This window comes from Lissotriton helveticus, chromosome 1_1 (genome assembly GCF_964261635.1).
Source record: "Lissotriton helveticus chromosome 1_1, aLisHel1.1, whole genome shotgun sequence".
Lineage (NCBI taxonomy): Eukaryota > Metazoa > Chordata > Amphibia > Caudata > Salamandridae > Lissotriton > Lissotriton helveticus.
The window spans coordinates 539433288-539457625 of record NC_136057.1 but is presented as its reverse complement, the minus strand read 5'-3'; the positions used below and the strand labels follow the sequence as shown (position 1 = coordinate 539457625).

The 24338-nt window shown below is 43.6% G+C and overlaps 1 protein-coding gene across 1 annotated transcript in view; it reads left to right on the top strand.

Annotated features, from left to right (window-relative positions):
- Nucleotides 1–24338, top strand: part of SLC15A5 (solute carrier family 15 member 5) — a 460983-nt gene that overhangs the window by 279837 nt on the left and 156808 nt on the right. Inside the window, exon 4 of the mRNA XM_078647681.1 lies at nt 18985–19205. Within this exon, the coding sequence (XP_078503807.1) occupies nt 18985–19205 (221 nt within the window). The remainder of the gene's footprint in view (nt 1–18984; nt 19206–24338) is intronic.

The following is a 24338-nucleotide window of genomic DNA, read 5'->3' as shown; positions in this document are numbered from 1 at the left end:
AGCCCTCATCAGAAGGGGGCATCAGGACTCTCTGAGGTAGCCATCTTCCCCAGGAGACTTCCACATTGTTAGTGCCAAAATAGCCTCTGCTACCTCGTCATCCATGAAACTACCTGCCAGTAGCGCCCAACCCTCATCATTAAAGGTGAGGATCTCCAGTCAGATCCTCCAGGATTTCATGATTTCGCGATTTGCAAAGAAAAATGCGAAATCGGCAGTTATGTAAAAATGCCGCGATTTTTACAAAACTGCCCGCGAAATTTCTGAAAACAGATAGTTTCACCTCTTAATTCCCAACTTTTGGGAAACAGAGGACCTCTTGTGGCCATCTTGTTGAAGCGCTTACTTTGTCTTGTCAGATAGTAAAGATAATCCCTCAGACACCGGTGGTAAACATCTATAATGCACACAAACTGAGCCTAATAAACCTTGATTGCCCTGGGACTACTCCAAAAAGTGATGACAGAGAAATGCACTAGCTTAAACATAGTGGAAAAGATTAAATACTAAGAACGCTCAGGGCATGTCTGGTTTCAAGACACAAAGTTACACTGTCTCTGAGAGAGCAGCAGATAACATCTCGGGTAGTAGATTCACATCTGACTGGAAGAGGACTCTTGGAATGGGATTATCCCCACACATATCATTTAGAGATTCTCAACGTTAATTAACAGGGCATCTTCGCAGGAACAGAATTAGAAGGGCAAAGAGGCTTACTCCTGTTTATATAGGATTTCGCAAGAGAGGCTAGTTTCGAGGGCGGTTATCACAGTCAAACTCAGCTTTATAGTGTGTCAATTAACAACGTCCTTTGTTTTACTTGCTGTCTCCCTTGATGCCTCATACCATTCCGCGGTTCAAACAAGTGGGAACTTGCTCCCAGTGTGCACGTCTTTCACTAGCACTGGAGAGCCTAGGTTAGCATCAGAGGAATAAGCACAACAACTGGTGATCGTGTGTATATTGTTGCTGCAACAGTCTGACAGAGAAGCCTAGATCAGGGGATGTAGTTTGATTTCATCCACTGCACTTCTGTTGCTGGGGTGACCAGTGTTCTAGTGGGTAGCGTTTCAGTACAACCTTATGAAGAAATACAGTGCCAATTCAGATATTTCCAGTGGTATATGCAAGGTGAAGGACACAGTATGCACAAATATTTTACTTTGCCACAGGCTAGGGGCCATCGAGAAGTGATCCTGATATGTCATATTTCCATTGATCTGAGGTAATTTGCAACCTCTTGACTCTGGAACGGGGGCCCACTGCTGCAGTGCTTTCAAGAATTTGAGCTGCATGTATCTTTTCCAGTCTGGGGATGACTTATTTTCTTGACATGGTTGATACCATTTCCACTTCAGGTTATTTGGAGTGGTCATCAACAATAACTAGGAAATATCTCTCATCTGGAAGACAGACAAAACTTGCACTCTCCTGGACCACGAATGACATGATGTATCTTCTCTGAGGAGAAGGGCAAGTGGGTCTGGCGGCCAAGCAACTGGATAAACCACACATGGCTTTGATCATGCCATCCAATAGTGGAAAACAAGCACTCTTTGTCAATATTGTTTTGGTGTTCACCACTCCCTGCATGAGCTGTTTGGAGGACTTGTTGGTTAGGGCCATAGGAATAACGAGACAGTCATCCCTCAGGTGAATTCCATCATAAGCTACTGCAGGTTCAGTGCGGATATGGTGTACTGGTGCTTAGTTTGTAAAATAATAAGTGCCCGGCCCCTGACCAGGAGGAAGAGGTGTCCTGCCTCACGGATCCAAGAGGTAGCGGTGCCCCGGCAGGGGTGCATACATGGGCGCTAGAACATCCCACTGGGAAACACAGCTACCTCCTATGAGGTTAGGACTGGAGCTGTGCTTCTGTAGAGCTACAGACACTTTAAACATCCCTAATTCAAAGTGGAATACTCTGCTAAAACAGTTTCCATAGATTTCGGTCTGAAAATGAATGATTCGAAGTAACATAAAGTGCTGCAACATTGCCGCTACATTTCCATATTTGTGCCGCTAAATTTCCATTTTTGAGCCGCTAAATTTTCAAATCCATGCCGCAATATCCTGGGGGGGCTGTCCAGTGAGACAGGAACATGTCAGTTTGTGCTGGTGTAGTACCAGAAACCTCTATATATTGGGAGACATAGTATTCGGCAAGGCGGTTAGTTATGTCCAGGTTGTGAGAGGTTGTGAGAGAAAAAAGTACTGTTTGCATAATGAATGGTCGATGCATCACAAATGGCCACCATGATGGCTTTTCTAGCACATTTTGGGAAGAACTCCAGTTCCCTCAGATGTGCAGTGGTCAGAAGTTCAGAGTATCTGGAGGTGAGGTCTTGGAACTCTGATTCCAGGGACGCCAGATCTGCGCAAACTTTGCGTTTCGCAAGAGCAGCGTTCCTCATCAGCAGTCCCCTAATGACTGCATTCCCAGCCACCTACAAAGTTTTGTGAGAGGTCACCATAGACCCTGAGGTAAGAGCAAATATGCTGCTGGAGTTGTTTTTGCTGGTCAGGGTGTTTGTATGCGAATGCCTCCTTCTACCCCCTGGGCAAAGAAGGAGTCAATAAGTCGACATCCAAGTTGAATGGTGCTGGGCTGTGGTCCGAAATTGTAACCTCCAGGATGCTGTATCCGATCAGATCTGGAAGCAGCTGACCATGAAGGCAAAAGTAAGTAATGTGGGATTGGGTGCCGTTGAGTCAGGACAAGAAGGTACAGTCCCTATCCTTGCAATGTAGCAAGCGCCAGAGATCAGGTCATTCAGCAGAGTTCTATCCACTCCGCAGGAGGGGTCCAGCTTTCCAATCCGATGCCAAACCAGATCTGGTACCAGATTGCCGTCACCACCAAGAAGAGCAGGAGTATGACCAAATCCTGTTAAAAATGTGGGTCATATGAGCCAGGAAGTGGGTTGTAGGTGCATGTATTGAACCAACCACAGTGATTTTGTCTTGAATGCATAATTTGGCAAAGACCCATTTGCCTTCCCCATCCGTCCATGTTTTGAGGTTTTGCAAGGCAGCTTATGGCCGATCAAGATTACTACACTGCATTGCTTAGATGCGTTGCGGCAGAGAGGGAGGTTCCATCTAAGATACGTAAGACTTTGCTGCTACCCACTGATTGCCTTAAGAGTTTAAGCAACTCCTCTGGAGACAGACGGATCTCCTGTATCAGTGCTTTTCCAGCCCTCTTCATGTGTAGATTTTGTTACGTTTAATAACATGGAACATGCCATTGACATCCTAGGTAGGAATTGGAAGGGTTTTCAATATGGTAGATTAAGGTACTAGTGCTATGGCTCAAGGGCCGAGTGTTGTGGCCTGAGGGGTGAGGGTCCGAGCCAGGCAGGAAAGACCATCTTCCGAGTCTATCTGCGGCGTATAACGCACTATTGTAACTACTGTCATGTATGTTGAGGGAGAAACAAAGCGCCTACCTACTACCCCTTTTCAAACAACAATCACGACACAAAAAGTAGTCACACAATATTGTGTCATGCTTCACCATAGACATTCTCTCCCCACCCAGGTGAGATGGTACTACCAGGGCGGGCTCAACCTCTGCGAAGACTTTTTAGCAGAAGGAAGGAGTTCTTACATAAATCTTCGAGGATAAAACGGGATCCAGTTTATTTAAAAATAGGTTCAGTTTCCTCGGTTATCACCTTTATTAGTGAGGACCTGAGGTAAGTTAAAACACAATAAAGCGATGGATACTTTAGAGAATAATATTTCCAGTCCATCTGATAAACGGTCAACATGTTTCTTCCCACACTAAGAGCCATAAAGGTCTGGGGCATTCATCAGGGCAATAGGATCCCTAATGTAACTCTACATTGGTGTCCCCTACGTCGAATGTCCCAGGGAACAACCGGGTACACCTTCAAAGTGCCCAAATCAATAGGCCTACCTGAAACAATGCTACAAGTAGTATATCATATACCTATTGGAAATTTAAAGAAAATGTGATTCTTTGGGTGTCTCTATGCTGGGCGGTCCCTAATAAAACGTAGATAAAAACTCATCATTGCCCAAGTGATATTACAACTGAGTCACCCCAAGCGTGTAAAGTGACATTAAAAAAACCTAGATGAACAATTGTTTTGACTTTTGAGTCAAACTCCCTCTCTAGAAATTAATCGTGATTGACTAAGTGACAACTCAACAATTTTTTTTTGTGATATAGATGAGTTACTCGTTCTCTTTTTTAGATTTTCAATAGAAACTATATTGAGTCAAAAAGTCTTGTCTACTGATTCCATGTGCTAATGATAATACACGTACATTGTAAGTGGGCACCAGAATAATAACAAGCACTTTCTTTTTTACCCTCAATTAGACGGGGTACCTCTTTCTCGGACAGAGGGAGGGGTGGAAGCCTTCGCTGTCCCACACTAAAAAACATTACAAATTAACAAACATTTAAAAACATGGAAGGAGAATGAAGCGAACAGTACATGATTATATGCATTTGTCGTTTTTATTATGCTATTTTATCCCTATTTAACTTTTAAAGTTTTCATGATTGTTTTGAGCAATGCTGATGTCTTATAGGGGTGTGCCCATATCCCATCTAATAATGAGCATCAGATTTCACCCAAGTTTCCAGTTTCAATTTAGGATGATTAAGGAGAATCAGCAACATTTGAGAGGCTTCTATACTCCGCAATCGCTCCAATTCCCAGCAGAGACCCTGCTCGAACAGATAAGCACTAGTAGGTGGTGCACAACAGCAAAAATCGATACAATGTCCCTGTGCCAAAATTCAAGCGGGACCGCACATCCTCATAGTTATGACACACAGCAATCACATGCTCAAGAGGGCTAGCGAAGTTTATGTTGTATTCATTAAGTTATCTCCTAATACTCCTTTTTTTTTTAAGTCTTCATCCTACACAAACATGCTCTTAGTTCGAGAATATGACCCTGGTTAAACCAATTATTACAGTCTCCTATGAGAGGAAAGTAAAAAAATCCGGTTTCTTCTTACTGAAGGGTGGGTGGGTTGGACCCCCTGATACTACTTTCTATGAAACTGATCGAGAGTAACCAGGGCTCTTCCTCTTTTATAGGCCTTTCACGTTTGACCCTTGTTTGTTTACCGATGTTTCGGCCATATGAGCAAATTTGTAATCATTGGACCAGTGAGTGAATACATTGTATTATGTTTAAGCAAGGGGTGAAAGTGAAAAGTGAACAAAAGATAGAAGAAAGGAGAGAAAGACAGGAAAAAGCTTCAACAATTGTGTAAGTAAGTAGCTCTAAATGTGTTTATCCCTGGAGTCAGAAGTTGGGTACATACATATTAAGTTGACCCTGAAGAAGAAAGAATGAAAGCTGCAAACCAACTATCCCATAAATCCCAGAATTTTGTTTTTTTAGCCCTTTTACTTCTCCTATCTCCTAATACTCCTTACTACATCAGAAGTACTGCCACACCGTTTGCACCTACTTGGTCCGCTCCCCACCAGTGGATAGAAATTCTAAGGAGAGCGGCGAGTCATGTAAACCTTCTTGCACAAACGGAAGTTCCATCCGTGGGTGCGCCACATGTCATAAGCTACATTCGTCGTCAGCCCGTGACCGTGCTAAAAGTGCTGGGAAATGTAGTCATACTACCCCTGAACTTTCTCACTGATGCGGAAGTGTTTCTGCAGGCAATTGTGGTAGTGTTAAAGTATGGTGGACCTACTAGACTGTTCACACCAATTCGGTCGTAATGGTGACTCATTGTTGTTTACTATAAAAACAGACAAGTCGGTGCGGGTGCAGGTGTGTTTTTGGGTGTTAATTCTCTGCCCTTCGTCCCGCACCCATCAGATTAATTACTCATCCACTTTCATCATCTGAAAGACGTTCATCCCATTGTCAGGCTTCCCCAAGGGATCTCATCATTCAATCCCTGTTGGTCAGTGTGGAGTCTATGTACCCATCTCTGTTCAAAACGGAGTAGTGTTTTTGTCATGTCTGGGTGTTCCTGAGTTAAACTCTCAATGACAGACCATTCTAGCTGATTAGCGGTATGGCCTTTTTCAATAAAATGTGATGTCAGCCTTGTTGCATCCCTCCCACATCCTATTGTGCTGTGGTGTTCTATAATGCGGGTGTGAGCCGTCATCCCTACATATAGTAGCCTGCAAGGGCACTTGATCACATAGATCAAGTTGGTGGAATTACATTTGGTAAAATGTGTTTGCCTCCATGGTGTTTTCAGCCCCAAGTCAATATTTCTCCATCATTTTTGTAAGGCCACAGACACTGCAGCGGCCACACGGTGCGTGTCCAGTGGGTGCTGGCAGATTCCAAAGTGTGGTCTGTCTAGCCTCCATCCCTTTGTGTTTAGGTCATATATGTATCACCATATCTTTGATGTTCCTTGCTCTTTTGAAGGAAAACATGGGTCGTCTAATGTTTAGACCTCCTGATTCCAGCATTTTCCAGTTTTTATTTAGCATTGCTGTGAATTGATTGGATAGTGTATTAAAAGTTGACACAGAAATTAACTGATCACACAGTTTTTTCGGTTGTTTCTGGAGTAGCTGCACACGATTATTGTTCATGGCACGTTTGTCTTCTTTCCTAATTAGTCTCTTCGGGTAGTTCTTAGCTGTCAGCTTCTCTGTTAGTTTTTTTGCATGGACTATGTAGTCCTTTTTATCGGTACAGTTACGTCTTAACCGTAAGAACTGGCCTACCGGTAAATTCTCACGAAGGCCCTTCGGGTGACAACTATCAAATCTAAGGAGGCTGTTCCGGTCTGTGGGTTTGTAAAACACCTTGCTTGTCCAGACACCTTCCTTTTCTTTTATTGATAGGTCTAGAAAAGCGATTTCTCCATGTCCAACTGTCAGTGTGAACCTTAAATACGGGCCTTGGGAGTTTATTCATGCTCCAAGCTCATTTACTTTGTCTCTGGTTCCTGTCCAAATCAAAAGGACATCATCGATGTATCGTTTCCAAAACCTGTTCTTACTCAGGAAGTGGTTATCGATGTCATAGATGAAATTGGATTCAAAGGAGTGTACATAAAGGCAGGCTAGTCTCTGAGCAAAAGTGCTCCCCATGGATGTTCAGTGCATTTGAAGAAAATAATCACCTTCAAATTATTTTTTTTTGTGATAGGAAGGTGGGCTAAGTCTAACACAAATTCCAGCCAAGGTTGCTTCCTGCGGTATGTTGGTGTACAGGGACTCCATGTCAAGGGTGACTAGGAGTTCCCGTGTACCATCAAACGGCAGGTTCTCAAACAAATTCAAGACATCCTTGGTATCTTTCAATTGTGATGGCATGTCCTTCACTAAGGCTCTAAAAAGTGATTGCAAAACTTTAACAGCGGTTCAAGACAAGAACTAATACCCAACACTATCGGACGATAGGAGGGGGGAGCTTATTCTTATAAACCTTTGGAAGGATGTAAAAATAAGGCACAAGTGGATCTTTGTGAATCAAAAATTCTTGTTCGTGTTTGGTGATCCACCCATTTTCCCACCCTCTGTTGACCGTGAAGGCCACCTCTTTCCGAACATCCAGTGTGGGGTCTTTGTCGGAGGTTTGTAATGATGGATATTGTTTAAAAGTTTCTTCCATTCATCTTAGTAGGAAAGACTACAATCGCACCCCCTTTGTCAGCTGCCTTTATTGTGATTGATTCATCATCAGACAACACTCTCAAAGCTTCCAACTCTCCTTTTGTGATGTTAAAAAAATAGCTTTTTTTGTTTAGTACCTAACTCTTCAATTCCCCGTTGTGCTGCTTTTTCGAAGGCTGGGACTTCAGGTGGCATAGCGGCTGTTGGGGGGGTAAAAAGAAGATTTACATCTGAGGCCTGTATTTTTGTCTTTTATCTTCCCGCTGTAGACTGTCTAGAAAAAAACTTACATCTGATTTTCTATTGAAAATCAGAGAGTTCCTTCTGGAGGAGAAAAATATTAGTGTGTGGAGTGGGGACAAGAGCTAAGCCCTTGTTTAGAGCTCCCATCTCCTCCCTGCTCAAATTGCGATCACTCAGACTGATGACAATATTCCCGTTAGTATCTATGACTTGCTTGTACTCTGTATGTTGAGGGGCCAGTGGGGCTCAGCTCTGCTCAGCTTGTGCAAGGTCAGCTGTCTTAGTCCTATGGCAGGGCATTCCGAGATCGAGTAGCAAGGGTCTGTGGATATCGAGGGGAGGGTGAAACCCCTGATAACCCTTGGTGAAGGGGGTAGGTGCACTTGCCTAGAAAGGAGGGAGGAAAGAGTGGAGTGGAGTGTGGAGCTAACTCCTGCACCAGTCAGAGTGCTTTTCTCATCCTGGGAACATGACAACCACTCACATGCATGAGGCCAAAGCAGTAATATCAATGAGAGGGGGGGAAGAAACAGGGAAGGGGGTCTCCCGGGAATTCTGAGCATGAGTGTGGGCTGTAAACCAGGGAAGGGGAGGAGAGGCAGGAAGCCTCCCTTTGGCCTCTACGGGAGCCGTGAATGGTGGTAAACTAGGTTACATACCTGACTATTCTAACCACTCTGAATATCTATGGCTGCCATCTAAAGCACAAAGTGTGAGTGGCAGAACAGTGAGCCTACCGAGTGGGGTGTTCGGATGAGTATACAAACAGGGAAAATTGCAAGCAACTTATCTGGAAGCACCAAAACATCACTAAGACTATACAACACTGTGTTTAGCAGCCCAACTGATGTCGCCTTATCATTTCACTGCCTGAACCTTCATTGACATTGCCTTGAAGTGTGACCTCAATTTGCCACTATCTATATCGAGTGCCTTCCCCACTTGGCTGTGTCCTAACCATTTTTATACTTGTCAGGGCAGATCCAGCTGATGGTGGAACTGTAACTGATTTCTACATGGTTATGCAGAGGTGGAATTGTTCTCCTTCTCTGTAGTCAATGACACTGTGGTCAATGGGACAGTGTGCATATTGGATTCTTCAAGAGTGTACAGAAAGGATCCCAGTTCGTCTGTGTCAAAAAAGTCCTTGGTCTTCCAACCTATGGTCACAATCATATGTGCTGGATTCAAGAGGTTATTCTTAAGGCCCCAGTGTCATAGGCTATAATTGGTTACAGTTAGGACAATGAGGTTGATGAATAGGTCCTGATGGGGTGCACTCTCTGGAATTCCAGAGGTTCATTAAAGCAAAGATCTAGTAGCTTGGGCAGCAAATCTCCTTTTTTCACATCCTCTGGTACACCATAAATGCAAAGATTGTCACAGTACAACCTGTCTTCAAGGTCCGTGATCTTGTGGCTCAGAACCTTTATGTCTCTTCACCAGTCAGGGGCGCCGTCCCACTAGAATTCCCCCTCATCCAATTGATGGTCTATCAGGTTGTATGACAGTACAACGCGGGCTATTACCACGCGTGCCATTACAACGCTGTTTTTACAACGCAAGTCGTTATAACGACTTGCGCTGTAAGCTGTAAGCGCTGGATAGTGGAATAGTTTAATTTTCTATTCCAACTCCAGCCCACGTTACAGTAGGGAAGGTGTTGGAATAGAAAATTAAACTATTCCTTGTCCAACAGCGCCCTCCAGCACAAGTCGTTGAAACGACTTGCATTGTAAAAGCAGCGTAGTAATGGCAGCGCGGAGTAATGTCCGCTTTGTAAAGGCTGTTCCCCATCTATCATGTCCATCCTGTTCTGGAATGTGGATACCTCATGTTGCATGGATTTTACCTCTCATATGAGATTAGCCATCTTTGTGTCCATTTCTGCGATGACATGGCCTATGGTCATGATTTATTTGAAGAGTGACTACATGGCTGGGCTGGACTGGGTGCCTGGGTATGAGGTCTTAATTGGTTTAGACCACACCACTGCCTTTCGCGAGTAGAAGTTGTTGCAAAGCTGCTTTGTGTTGTGACATGGAGGAAGGCTGGCAATGTGTGGTCTTCGTGGCATGTCCCAAAGGCAGCTTGGCAGCCCACTACCCTCCCTCATCAGCTGGGATCCCAGGCATGATCCAAGAAAGCTTGGGACAAACTAAGCCCAACTGGTTGTGGGCTCTGCTTCAGTGGTGGTTGGGAAGTATGTTGTTCAGTGCTTCTTAAGTCTGGTGAAGAAGACGGCAGGAGGAAGGGAGGCAGTGCAGGATACAGACATGCCTGGATACTCACAGTGGGAGTGTATGTACAGGACATGTGTAGGGGTGACTGGTGGTCTCACTCCCAAGGGCAGATAGTTCACCAGTCTCCTTAGAGAGAGCCACACTCACGGGGACAGGAGGTGGTGCCTCCCTCCCCAGCTGCACCAGCCCCTCCATCACCATCCAATACCATCCCGACCTGAGGCTGACCTCAGGTGTCTCAATGACTCATCATCTCCTTCTGTGAGCTGAGTGAGGGTGATAGGACCTGCAGCTGCTATGAACTGCAGCTGCTCTCCACCGCCCCATCGTCTCTACTGCTGGCATACAGGATACCAATGCAGTCACCAAGGCCTCCCCACAGGCTCCTTGGCAGATGACAACAAATGATGTTGTCCCTGGTGGCGTAGAGGATAGGATTCCCCCCCCCCAGAGATCAGGGCGAAAATCTGGGTCCTGTGGAGTTAGGTAGGGAATGACTGTGAGATGTTGGCCTGACTTATGCTGTCCACTATTCTAGTGGGCACCTTGCACCAGTCCAAACAACCCTTATTGATGGTATTTTTAAAGACAACCATTGTCATAGGCAGAGATTTGTCATAGGCAGAGACACCACGGCACATATAAATACAGCCATAACTGCCTTTGATATAGCCCGGACGGAGTCCGTCCCACTCGGTATGATCTTACTAGATGCCGAGAAGGCTTTCGACCAAGTGGGATGGGACTACCTTTGGTCAACTCTGTCTTACATGGGATTTGTTTTGTTTTTTGTCAGCTGGATAAGAGCACTATATGATAGACCCATGGCGAGTATCAGCTATGCGGGGCTGACTTCTACCGTTTTTTCCATTTCTCGTGGCACTCGGCAGGGGTGTCCCTTATCACCCCTGCTCTTTGCCTTATCAATGGAACCTTTCTTATCTGCCCTTCAGCTACAACCCAGTATTATACCGCTTAGACATGGCCCTCTCTCATTGAAAATCACCGCATATGCGGACGATATCGCCATCTAATCCACGGATGTATCCCAGGCATTAGAGGGTATCACCATCGAAGCTAACAGATTTGGTGCTGTCTCAGGGTACAAATTAAATATCAATAAAACACAAATAGTAGTAAATTACAAACCACAAGAAAGTATTACCGGAATATGTAAGGTTGCTAATTATCTGGGGATCAAAATATCGTCTAAAATCAGTGACATTATCCACGTAAACTACGATGCTCTATTAAAATCTACAGCTTTGTCACTGAAAAAATGGCACAAACTCCCCTTAAACATCATAAGCAGAATAAACCTGATCAAAATGAAAGTGCTTCCCAAACTTCCTTATTTATTTTGTTCTATACCCCTAGCACTCCCAAATTCTTTCTTTAAGAAGTTAGATGGTCTGTTTAGTAGTTTTATTTGGGGTTATAAAAAGGTTCGTAGGTCATTGACCTTACTAAAAGGGACTGCAGAGGCGGGGGGACTTAACTTTCCAGACTTTAAACTATACTACTGGTCTACCTTTATAGGTCGGCTGCGTTCCCTTCCTAACTCTGACACTCAATTTTTTTTTCACATTCTTATGCTCAACTCCGAATCCAGAATATTTTTGTTAAGATTAAATGACCCAAACTACTACAAAAGAGTCAAATTTAAGACGGCCAGAGATTCGGCAAAAATCTGGCTCAATATTTTGTCTTTTTGTCACACTTCATTTTTTCATTCCAGACTGCAATTGTGGGGAAATCTGGGTCTTCCCGGGATCTTCAATGATGGCAGGGCAAATAAATGGTCCGCTCATGGAATTAGAACATTGGGGGATCTTTACGGGGCTGAAGGCTTCTTAGACTTCGGGGCACTCCGGAATTTATTTAAACTTACAGACTCAATGAGGTTTCAATATATTCAAATCCACGACTTTTTAATACGTAAAATGAAAATCTCAGAAACTTTTGACTCTGACATATGGGACTGCTTTTACTCAACAAAGATCAAGTCTTTAATAAGTAAAAGCTATAAATGTTTAAACTCCTACAAGACAGGTGACTGCTCTAAATTATCAGAGAAATGGAGTTTGAAGATGGGGTGTAACGTAACATCTAAACAGATTGCTCACTCTCTCTCCAACCTAAATAACCTTGTTCGTTCGTCAAGTTTAAGGCTGCAACAGTTTAAAACCACCTGTTTGCTCTATCACACTCCCGAAGTTATCTCTAAATGGTCTATCAATCCTGCCTACAGTGATCGTACTAAATGCCCCAAGTGCGACCTTGACGGCGCTGACCTAGAACACATTTTTTTTCTGCCCTATGCTAAAGGAGTTTTGGTCAGCATTAGACAAGGTTCTGATAATGAAACTGAGTAAGCCACCATTACTGTCGGCTTCATTGATCTTATTAGACATTCATTCTTTCTCTTCTTTATAGCAAAATCTAGTCACTATATTAATCACCTGCGCCAAATTAACTATTGCTCGAGCATGGATCTCCCCTCAGCCCCCACACGTTCTGGAATGGTGGTCGTTGGTCAATGAAATACACTCCATGGATGCTGCTTTGACCAAGTTCAGAGGAGCACGATCATTATGGAAATTTGATAGGATATGGGGAAACTTTTTCTGAATGCTAAACTAAATTCATTCCTATGATAATTGTTTTATTTTGTTAGGATTGTTATTTCCGTTCCCCTGTCACTGTAATAGCTTCCTTTTCCATTTTGGTTGTTTCTGTTGGCTACGAACCGATCCATTTTACCATAACTCTGTTTTTGTCTTCCTCCCTCTGATTGTTCTGTATTTGTATTGTGTTTCCCTTATTGTGCTGTCAATAAAACATTTTCAAAATAAAAAAATAAAAAAGGACCTGCAGCTGCTATGAACTGCAGCTGCTCTCCACCGCCCCTGCATCTCTACTGCTGGCATACAGGATACCAATGCAGTCACCAAGGCCTCCTCACAGGCTCCTCGGCAGATGACAACAAATTATGTTGTCCCTGGTGGCGTAGAGGATAGGATTCCCCCCCCCCCCCCCCCCCCCATAGATCAGGGCGAAAATCTGGGTCCTGTGGAGTTAGGTAGGGAATGACTGTGAGATGTTGGCCTGACATATGCTGTCCACTATTCTAGTGGGCACCTTGCACCAGTCCAAACAACCCTTATTGATGGTATTTTTAAAGACAGCCTATATAGAAAGCTATCCTAGTGTTAGCTGTGGAGAGTAGCCTTCAGGCTAAGTCTTGAAGGAATGGAAAGCAGCTTGTTTTACCAGTCTATAATCTCATGAATGAGCAAATGAAAGGAGAACCACACCAGGTATATATATAAAATATATTTATTTATTCTAAACACATCACTCTAGTCTCTTTATGAGACTAGAGGCAAAGTACATTCAGTAAACTTATTTAGCACACAGTAAACTAGCACAATATATGATTAGCCCTAGGGGCTTCACAAACCATATACAAAGAAAGTGGTATTAGAACCACGACTGACATAGATACAAGGCCTAAAGCCTGTAGAACCTCTGGGGCCACCAGCAACCATCCAAGGTTGTGACACAGGGGACCCATGTGGACGCGTGCAGTGTCTAAACACAGCCGCAAATCACCATTAACTTCTATGGGGAAAGTCGCTGTTGGAAAATGACAGATAAAGGACATTTAGAAGAGGACTTGGAGCAAACCCCTTTAGAACTAGAAGGTTCTAGAGTCAATACCCATGGGAGCACTGGAGTACTCGAGTTACCTCAACCAGGGAAGCCGGGTTCATAGGTGTCGGGTTTCGTCGTTGTTTTCGAATGGCGATCTGCTGCAAAGTGCTGCAGGCAACCAAGTCTAAAGTGTCCGGGTGGATCCAAGGGTGGATCAAAGATCTGAAGAACCTGAATGCAGAAGGGGCAGAGTCTGGGTCACTAGCCAGTGACCAGGAAGGCAATGAGAAGATGCCAACCGATGTTGGGTGATTTCAGGTGTAGAAGGTTATGCTTGACTCTTCAGCCACGAGGACCTGGAGGCGTCGATGATGACCAGGAGCTGGATTGAATCTGTCCCACAAAGGATGTCAAGTACTGCGGTGTCGATTTCCAGATTGGGCCCAACATGCCTTGGCAACAGCAACCCACACAGAAAGCAAAGATTGGCTTCGGTGCAGACCAGCAAGGTCTGAGGGACTCACCTTTTAGAGGGGAGTCAGGGCACGTCTGGAGCAACCAGGAAAGCCCAAGAGTTACCTTCGTGGGGACCCACCAGTCGACAGACCAGGGATCGTGAAGGAGCCTCAAGCGGAAATGCTGGAAGTGGGCCCACGGAACACTCGTGGAGTGTACGCCCACAATTTTCAGTGCAAATGATGCTCGGAGCTTGGACTACATGTAGCCCAATGCACAACTTCGGGAAAGCTTGGGAAGTTGATGCACTTGTCCAGGAGTTCCGGTCCCACGTCACTCGTGGGGGCAGCAGGTCACAGCTTTGCCGGGATCTCGTGTCGGCCTCTGAGAAGTCTGGAAGTCCATGTCCTGTGTCGCAAATCCGTCAGGATCTGGCAGGAGCCTTGGAAATGCAGACCGGCAAGATGCTTCTTTGGTGCTTGTTTGAACAGGGTTCAATAGATTTATGTTGTTTATTGAAAGTAGGAGACTACTAATAAATAAATCTAAAACTTTTTTAATGTCCTGTGGGATGAAAGCCAAGAAAGCTAACTCTAGCTTTTTTATAGAAAAGGTTAAGATGACACAAGTTAAAACCTTTTGCTATCTAGGAATTACTTATGCAAGCGATGGGACATGGCAACCCGAGTTCGACAACATCAGCTTAAAAATGATAAGGTCCACTAATAGTATTTTTACATTTTCATCTAAACTTGGGGTGAGGAGCATCAATGACATGATGAACATTTATAATGTAAAATGTGTTACATCAGCGCTGTATGGCGCGGGGGTGTGGGGACATTGTGTTGGCCCAACCGTGCAGAGAGATGAAAATAAGTTCCTCAGAAAGTTGTTGTGTGTACCACCTTCAGCATCAGTAGAACTGATTCATGAAGAAGTCGGAATTGAATTTATCTCTGATGTAGCAGCACTATGTCCCTTGCTGCTATGGCGCTCAATCTGGGCCAAGACTGAAACACAATTTACCCAGGAGATAATCCTTGATTGTCTCAGGTTGGACCACTCTTCCCGTATCATGTGGTTTAAGTACATCCACCACTGGTTCAATCTCCTATTCAAGTTTGACATATTTCTTGACCCCAAATCTGTTGTATCTATCCCCAAAAACGACATAAAACAAAGGTTTTTAAATCATAAGAAGGAGTGTCGTGACAGGGTGTCTGGAACGTTACAATCTGTGATGTTCTACCAGGAATGTAATTCAATTACCGGTTTCCAACCTTACCTTTCTGGTGTTACTCGTAATTCTCACCGGTCTATTTTAACACGCTTAAGGTTGGGAATCGTACACCATCTTGTAGCATTCCCTGTAATGAAAGCCAGATCCGATACCGTATGCCCTTGTGATAACATCTCACGTCAGAGTTGCTGCCACTTTTTATTGTTTTGTAAATTTTACCGTTCTTTTAGGATATTATATCTAAAACCCATCTTTTTAAAAAATAATGTTCGTTCTACAAAGAATGCTTTACAGTTACTATCCTATTTAAATGATTTAGACATTTGTTTTTTTGTTGCGACATACATACTAAAATGTACAGCTGCCAGGAAAGCCATAGTCATCTGATGCATTTGACTGTGTTTTAACCCTATGTCCTCCTGTCTGTATATCTGTATGTATTACAAGTGAATTTAGTTTTTATCATCTAATAGACTGTGTATCGTCTAAATCTAAATTGTACCGGTCAAATTATGTTTTTAGACTGTAATATATTATGTCTGTGATGGTTTTTAGATAAGTTTTTAGATTTGGTGACCTTGATGAAATTTTAGAAATCAATGTTAAATATGTAAATCTGTCTTGCTTGTATGGTTTGTTTTACAAATCGAATAAAGCTTTGAATCGAATCAAACAGGGGAGTCACTTCTTGACCCCAAGGGAGATTCTTCCGTCTTCTAGTCGAAATAGAATGTCGAAGTTCCAGGATATGTGTTTCGTCCAGGGTAATCTAAAATCCCAAAGACTGGGTTCCTATACTTATACTAAGATAAGGGGTTGGACTTACTCTAGGGATCCACCTATGGGTGGATCCAGGGAGGGGGTGGTTACACCACTTTCCCTTTGTCCAATTTCACGCCAGAGCAGGGGCTGAGTGCCCCTGCAACCGGTTTGAACTGGGATATGCACAGGGACACCAAGTGTGCCCTCAGCACTGTCTGAAAAGCATTCACTGAATGCACCCACCCAGCCCCACCCAGCACCCACCCAGCCTGTCTTGGAGGTGGTTACACCTCCCTGTGACAGGAAACCTAATGTCCAGGCCTCCCCTGCCAGAGTTTCGTCCAGCAGCAGGAGATCAGACTTATGTCTGTGGCTGCAGCCATTTTGTGATGCTGGGGCTCTTTTAAGCTATTACCGGTTAGGTAAGTGTGTATATGTCTTCTCCCTCTAGAAGTGTGGAATTCTACCCCCACCGCCAGAACTGGTGGGGGGGAGGGGGGTAGGATTCCAAAGTGTTTGACACCAAACATGACATGTTTCTATGCAGCCATTCCAAAGTTAGCATTAACCGTTATAAAGGTTATAATGCACTTAAGAGTATATGGTCTGGCTGCATCACAAAACAACTACAGAGAAGTGATTCGGAAAGCTGCAGAGGGGTCCTGCTCATGTACGGGCACCCTCTCACACAAAACCAAGCACTCTGCCTTCAGGATTGATAAGGCCTGCCATAGGAGTGACTTATAGGTTTATATGTGCCAATGATTAAGGTAGATATAGGTAACCTATATCTTAGTAAGGGGTGCATGTACCACCTTATCCAGGCTGCAGTAGCAGACCTGTGGTGCCATTTTGGAAGGCTTCCCAGGGGTGGCATAATACATGCTTCAGCCCCTGGAAGGCCTCTGGGGTACCTATACCGTTAGTACCTAAGGTACCATATACTAAAGACTCACAAGGGTAACCCAGTTACCAATCTGGAGTGTACCTAATGTACACGCAATCAATTTAGAGAGGAAGCAGCAGGGCTGGGTCCTGGTTAGCAGGGCCCCAACCAGACTAAAGTCGAAAAACAGTGAAACAGCAGCAAAAAGTGGGGGTAACCATAGTAAGCAGATCCTACTCTCTTACAATGACCCCTCATGCTCCTCACGCAGGCCACGTGGCTGTATTGTGGGCCCAGGGTCAGGTGGGTCTACAGAGAGGGATGCAGCCCAGTGCATCCTGCTCCCACTTCCCCCATGCGGTCGGGCCTGGGTCTTCCAGGTTGCCTTGGGTCCCCACCTGACCCCACAACCCCTCCTGGATTGCCATGGTCCCTGGTGCAAAGAAGGGGTCAGGAAGCACCGGTGTTCCGTCAGAGCTTCAGCAGGCAGTTGCCATCTTGGTCACCTCAGAGCTCTGCCTCCACATAATGAGTACTTCTGTATGAGTTCATTGATACAAACTGAACCTTATAGTCCTACAAAACCACCAGAAGTGAAGCACTGAGTTTTCAGTGCGGCTTAATATACATGCTGTTTCGTAATGCTAGTTTGATTATATGATTATTTTGTAATCTCCTTTATGACATATTGAAATATTGCTCAACATGAAAAACCCTTGTTTGAATATTGCTCGCACTGTAAAAGGCATTTTCAGAAACAGGAAGATAACAGTATTCAAGCTTTCCTACCCTCTCAAGAGGTGCCCCACATATGAGGTGGGCTTTGCATTATTTAAATAAACCTAGCAGGTGCACTTCCACTGAAAAAGGTATATATGTGAATAATGTAATTTGGAAAGACTATGGAGGTGAAAGATCTGTACTCATAGAGACAGAGGGCCTTGTTGAGAAAGTTAAATTTGCATGTTTATGTAAGTTTACGCTTTTTTGTTATTCACAAAACTGCATTTCAATAGTAAGTTTATATGTGCGGAGACTCTGTAGTCGGGCGGAGAACACCACACATAAAAAGATAGACCTTTCCTATCTTTTTATGTGAGAAGTTCTCCGCCATGACGGCGGAATCTCCACAGTCCTAAAATTACTATTAAAATGCAGTTTTGTGAATACTGATAAAGCGTAAACCTACACACCTTTGTCAATCAGGCCCAAAGTGTGACAAACCATTCCTATGTATTAGAACGTCCTTTTAAGTTAGTTTACACATGGTTAAAATAATACAAATACAGCCCGACGCTGCTGCTGCAGGTAAAAGCGGTAGGGCGGTGGGGCCGGCTGGGAGGGATTTGGAAAGACGACCACGATGTAAAATAATTATTTATTTAATTTTCCCTTGTGGTCATCTCTAGAAATTCCCCTCCAGCCAGCCCCACATCTCTTTCCTGCAGCAGCCGCGGCTTCAGTCTTTTATTGTGGTGGTTCACAAATACCACTTACAAAAACAATAACAATAGTAGCCATAATCACTGTTTAAAGAACAGCATTCTATTTACAGAGCATTATGTGTAACCTGCTCTTATAACATCAACATGCTAGAGCATGAGACACAGGAATCAGAGAAACAGAGGGGCTTTGTAAAGGGCCTAAAGGAAGAGTGACATATTTGGGAAACCAGTAGATTGGCTATCATTCAAGATCAAAAACGTCTGTGATATCTACTGTGGGTGTATAAACATTGAAAAACTACAACTGTGACGCAAAATTTACTAGAATGCTCTTCAATGTCGAAGAGATTAGAAAAGCTAAAATACTTTTTGTGCCGGGGTCATAAAAGTGATTGTGCTTGCTCTGTAGTGCCTATGCGAAATAAACCGAAGTGTCTTAAATTTTCAGGTGGTTCTCTAAAGACAACCTTTGGGGTCCTTACTAATGCACTGAGGATGTGTTGTATCCAATATCGCCATCTAAGCGGACGTGTCACCAGCTGGTTGGATCGTGCAAAGGAAAATTATGGTGGATGGTATAGCGAAGCCAATGTGGAAAACACCAAATCTCTCGTCCGGCTTTTCCCATTTTTTATCTTTCAAATCTTATATCGAACTTGTACTATGCAGGTTAGTTAAATAAGTTGTACAGTGTATATTATATTGCCATAAAATTGCTTTTCTGTGGAATGTTTAACACAGTTGTATTATTCTATTTACCACAATGTCAGTGAGGTTCGCCCTATGATAGTGTTATTGTCAACAAACCCACATATTGTATTTCAGAGCCCCTGTGTACAGACATTAGTAGCCTACAACAGCCAAGATGCTGTTACACCACTTAAATCCTCATTCAAATCTTAACTTGTGGTGCAATGACAAATGTAGTGTCCTATTCACTAGTCTCAAGCCATACAATCTGGATCACTTCCAGTTACATTGTTGCATGAGTAATTCATCCAAACTCTGCTACTTTACACTTTTTACCTATTCTCCAATCGTATCACTGTCTAGAAGTTATTCCAATGTGATTTAAGATTGGATTGTGTAGGAATTGTTTGCATCTTCGTGGAGCAATGTAGGAATGGCTTTTTAAAACTATGTGATGTTTTAACAACACACAAATATATATGTGTGTATTAATATATTTTACCACACAGTCAAAAATACACAACAATACACAGCAAACAAAAATATTTGTAATATTGTTTTAAAAATATAGTTGGGTTTATTTTCATTGTCTCTAAGTTGGGCATATTTACTTAAATTTCACACAACACGGGACATCAAGCAAAGTTGCAGCACTGCGTTGCATGAAACAGAGAGAGCAGAAATGCATAATATTTACCTCTAAGATTTGGTGCACTTCTGCTCCCTCCTTGGGCTGGCACACTTCCGTTTGTCTAGGACCATCCGAGGACCCCTTGTGCCTTGCTGCAAGGATGTCTATGCTATGAGCAATATTCTTTTTGTATAGGAAGACTCACCTTCTGCATCACACATAGAAAAAGGAAGTAACATGGAACAATACAGCTATTTCTCCTCATTATACCTGGGTCTGCGAAGCACACCATTTTGGTGAAATCTCAGGTTCACTGACCTTAGTAAAGGTTGTATCAGATGCATGGGAACATCCATGCCTTACCCTTGGAACGCCTATCTGATGCAAAGTAATGCATGGCAGCACTGAGTTGCATTACTTTGTATCTAGCGATATACACTATGCTCTGTGTTCCATTAATTTGTATTCACTAAACCATGCAAAGTGACTTTGCATGGCTAACTAAATCCAAGATAAGGACTTGCATTGCCTTGCACTGACTTGTGTCACACAAGGACAGTACAAGTCTTTAGTAAATCTGGGCCTAAGTTTGTCGAAGTCCCTAGTTAGCAAATGGGAAATTAGAAATAATTAAGTCAGTGTCATGGTGGTGTCTGGTGCTTTTATATTTAGGACTAATGTATGTATGGGAGTGAGTTAGCACATTCATAAAGTGAACTTTGAAGCTTGACTTCTCTAGTCAATAACTATCTTTAGGCTTTATCTCTGTGTATATATAGTGTTTTTTATGTTTTCAAGGCTATATTGTTTGCCATGTTTGCGCTTATAGACCTTCACCAGTACACAGCATTCGAATATTGATTACACAATAATACAACCAATGGTCATACAGTTTGCTGGTTCTGTTTGATGTTGAATAAATCTAGATCTTCAGGAGCCTGTGCAGGATATATTGTTGGAGATTAGATTCCAGATTTTTTCCTGGTTAAAATGTGAGAAATGCTGTGACAAATATTAGAGGTAGCAAAATAGGAGAACCACAGCGGACCGAAGGATCAGCACCTCTACTTCAACAGTCCCATAAAGTGTTCAGAAATCTGTGCTGTTAAACCTCCAAGACCTGCTGTGGTAAGGTCTCACTGGATTTCCAGATAGAACTTGAAAAAAGGCTCGTAGAGGCAGCACCAGTAATGAAGAAAATCACAAAGTCAAAATGTTCTGAAAATAAATTCTTCTTTTTATTGATCAGAGTCAAAAAAGGATATTGCACAAGCTGAAATATGTTGGTCCAAGTCCGGCAGGCAGTATAAGACTCAGTCAAAGTCCCAATAGTCATGTAATGCACAAAATTAAAGGAATCGCACACAAGTGTAAGCGATAATTGTAACGTCAACCAAATTGTATGGGATCAGGTTCCAAAGTAGTTTGAATAAAATGAGGCAACAAGAATAAGGGGTTCTTGACGAAACAATTTCCAAGTAGAGATGAGGTTTATTTAAGAGAAATGGGCAGACCTTGATAAGCTGCCAAGTCCACTCGTTCTCAGTAACGTCCCGTGGGGACTCGCTGTGGACGATATTCGTTATTAAGCAGCTACAATCCTGGGGTTTTCAGCTTTCCCTCAAGAATCACGAGGTCAGCAATCAGGCAAAATTTCAAGCGGATTTATGACTCCTCGATGCCAACCGCCACCCGATCTGCATACAATGCATGTCTTCAGGCTTGAATTCTTCGGGTTGAGTTTCTCTCATCGCCAGTGAGGAATCTTCCTATAAATAAATACAGGATGCCGCGGTGAGTTCCCTTGTTTTATTGAACTTCAGGGAACAAGATCAAGATGTTGTTAACGAACCTGAGCCAAATGTCCTTCTGTGGAATCTGGACCACGCACACTGTGTTCCAGATTCCACCAAAGAACCAAAGAATACCACAAGAAGCCATCTAACGTTCTAAGTCCAGGAAAGCGGCGGGCCCTGATGGCCTTCCTGCAGAACTTTATAAGATGTTGGGAGAAAAGATCATCCACGTCTTAACGCAGTTGTTTAATCATGTGCTGGAGGCCAATCTAGGGCTCCCAGCCTCTTGGAACGATGCTTTAATAATTTTGATATTAAAACCCGGGAAGCCTCCGTCAAGTTGTGGGTCATATAGACCGATCTCGCTTCTAAATGTAGATCATAACATTTTCACTTCTATTTTGGCAGCGAGATTGGGTCTTATTGTGGGAGATGTCCTTCATTTAGATCAGAAAGGTTTTGTAAGGAACCAGCAGCTTCTGATCTTACGTATAATCTTATCGGTGCCATTGATCTTGCCTCTATGTATTTCCTCCAATGGCTGCAATGACATTGGATGCTACCAACGGCTTCGACAGAGTACATTGGATCTACCTGTCGGAGGCCTTGAAGAAGTTTAACATAGGGAAATGTTTTCACCATATGGTACGGTTGATCTACCAGAATCCCACAGCTAGGCTGATGGTCAATGGGAATATCACCGACTCGTTTAAGATCACAAGAGGAACCAGACAGGGCTGCCCACTCTCCCTCCTCTTATTCGATCTTTACATCGAGCCATTTGCCCAACGGCTCAGGGCGGATCCTAATTTAGCGCCATTTAAGTATGAAGAGTGGGAGAGAAAGGTAGCCCTGTATGCCGATGATATCCTTTTTTTTCGGCGGATTTACAATCGGCTTTCCCAGCAGTCATTAGTTTGGCCCGGGAGTTTGGCTCTGTATCTGGATACGAGATCAACGCAACAAAAACCGAAATCATGACCTGGAATTTGTCAGAGTCGCAACAGGGTAACCAGCCTAGCTCCAAAATGAGACATCTGGGAGTCCAGGTGTTTTAGGACATCACAAAGGTAGCCGAGATTAACTGAGCTATGGTGGCAAGGGAGTGTAGAATGCTTATGAAATCTTGAGCTTTTCTTCCACTATCAATCTTGGGAAGAACTAACCTGGTTAAGATGATGATACTCCCAAAGATCTCTTTTTAATTGTATCCCCCTTTATTTTGTAAAATCCACGATTGCGAAGCTTCAGAGTGACATCAATTCTTTCATCTGGGCATCCAAGGCATCTAGGTTTGCCTGGAAGAAGCTGAGGCATAAAAGAGAAAAGGGTGGCCTGGCCTAACCAGACCTCCAGCTATATGCTTGGGCCTTCCAACTCTCACATTCATGTATGTTATTGAGAATGCCCGTGGATACGGGGGCTGGAGGGATGTTTTTGGCCATGCTAAGGGGGGTTAATTTGCCAGAGAACGGGTTTTTGTTTAAATTTGGGGACCCGAAGTTAAAAAAAAAATTAGGCTGAAGGTTCTTCAGGGGGTACCTAAAACCTGGTCCCATGTTAGGGGGGCAGTGGGGCTCGACTATTTTTTTTAGCTTAGCTCCCTTTTGGGATTCTACTGGAACCCCAGAATTTTTAAGGGACAGTTTGGCAAAACCCTTGAGCGATGCAGGGCTTTCGGTTTGGGGAGACCTTCTGGTTGGAGGCACCCTTATCCCTTGGGAACATCTCCAGGACAGGGTTAGGGGAGGACTCTCTAGGTTTAAGCATTATCAACTATCAAGCTGGGTCCATTCTCACCGGCGGAAGCATGCCTTGGAATGCGGCAGTATTTTAGAACATCAGCTCGTGGCCAAACCCCCAGGGAAGAAAGAAGTCTCCCTTTGGTACCAAACCCTGTTGGAGGAAGTATATGGTGAATTTTAAATTGCTGAGGAATTGTGGGGGGGGGGTCTTTGCCCACTCAAGATAGTACTAAACTTTGGCAGAAATCATGTAAGATTTTACATGAAGCAGTGAAGCCAGCCTGGCTAAAAAGAAATCACTTGTTCACCATCCACAGGGCCTATTTACCCCCCCTAAATTGACAAAAATCTCAGATGGGTCACCAGTTACTTGTAAAAAATGTGGCCTGGTTTCCGCCTCAGATATTCACATGTTTATGGAATGCCCTTCTCTCGCTTCTTTCAGGCAGGAGGTTGGATATTTTCTGATAAGTGTTTTTGGCTGTGCTATTAATGTAGATTTGCCTTTAATAATATTTGGTCTCACAGAAAACATCACTGGGCTTGAGAAACTCTGTTTTTTTACTCTGTCTTGCTAGCTAAGAGGCAAATCTGCATAAAGTGGACTGAATCTAGTCCTCCCACTTTTGCGGATTGGCAGTCATCAGTTTTAGCAGTTTCCAAATTGGACCTGGCCAAACAGGGAAGTAGTAAAAAGAAGGCATTCTGGAATCTTTTGCAACTTAGATGGGATTCTCAGATGACGAGGTGAAATTGTGTTTTTTTTTTCCCAAGTCCTTTGATTATGCTGTTAATACTCTTCGGGCTAAGCTGTGTGCTGCCAGATATTGTTGTGGTTTATCGGCAAAAGTCAACCAGCCTTGAGCTTGGCAGTAGGGGTATCTCAGTGGTTCCTTCATTTGATACCCAGAGCAGGTCTGGTACCAGTAGACGGGGCCCC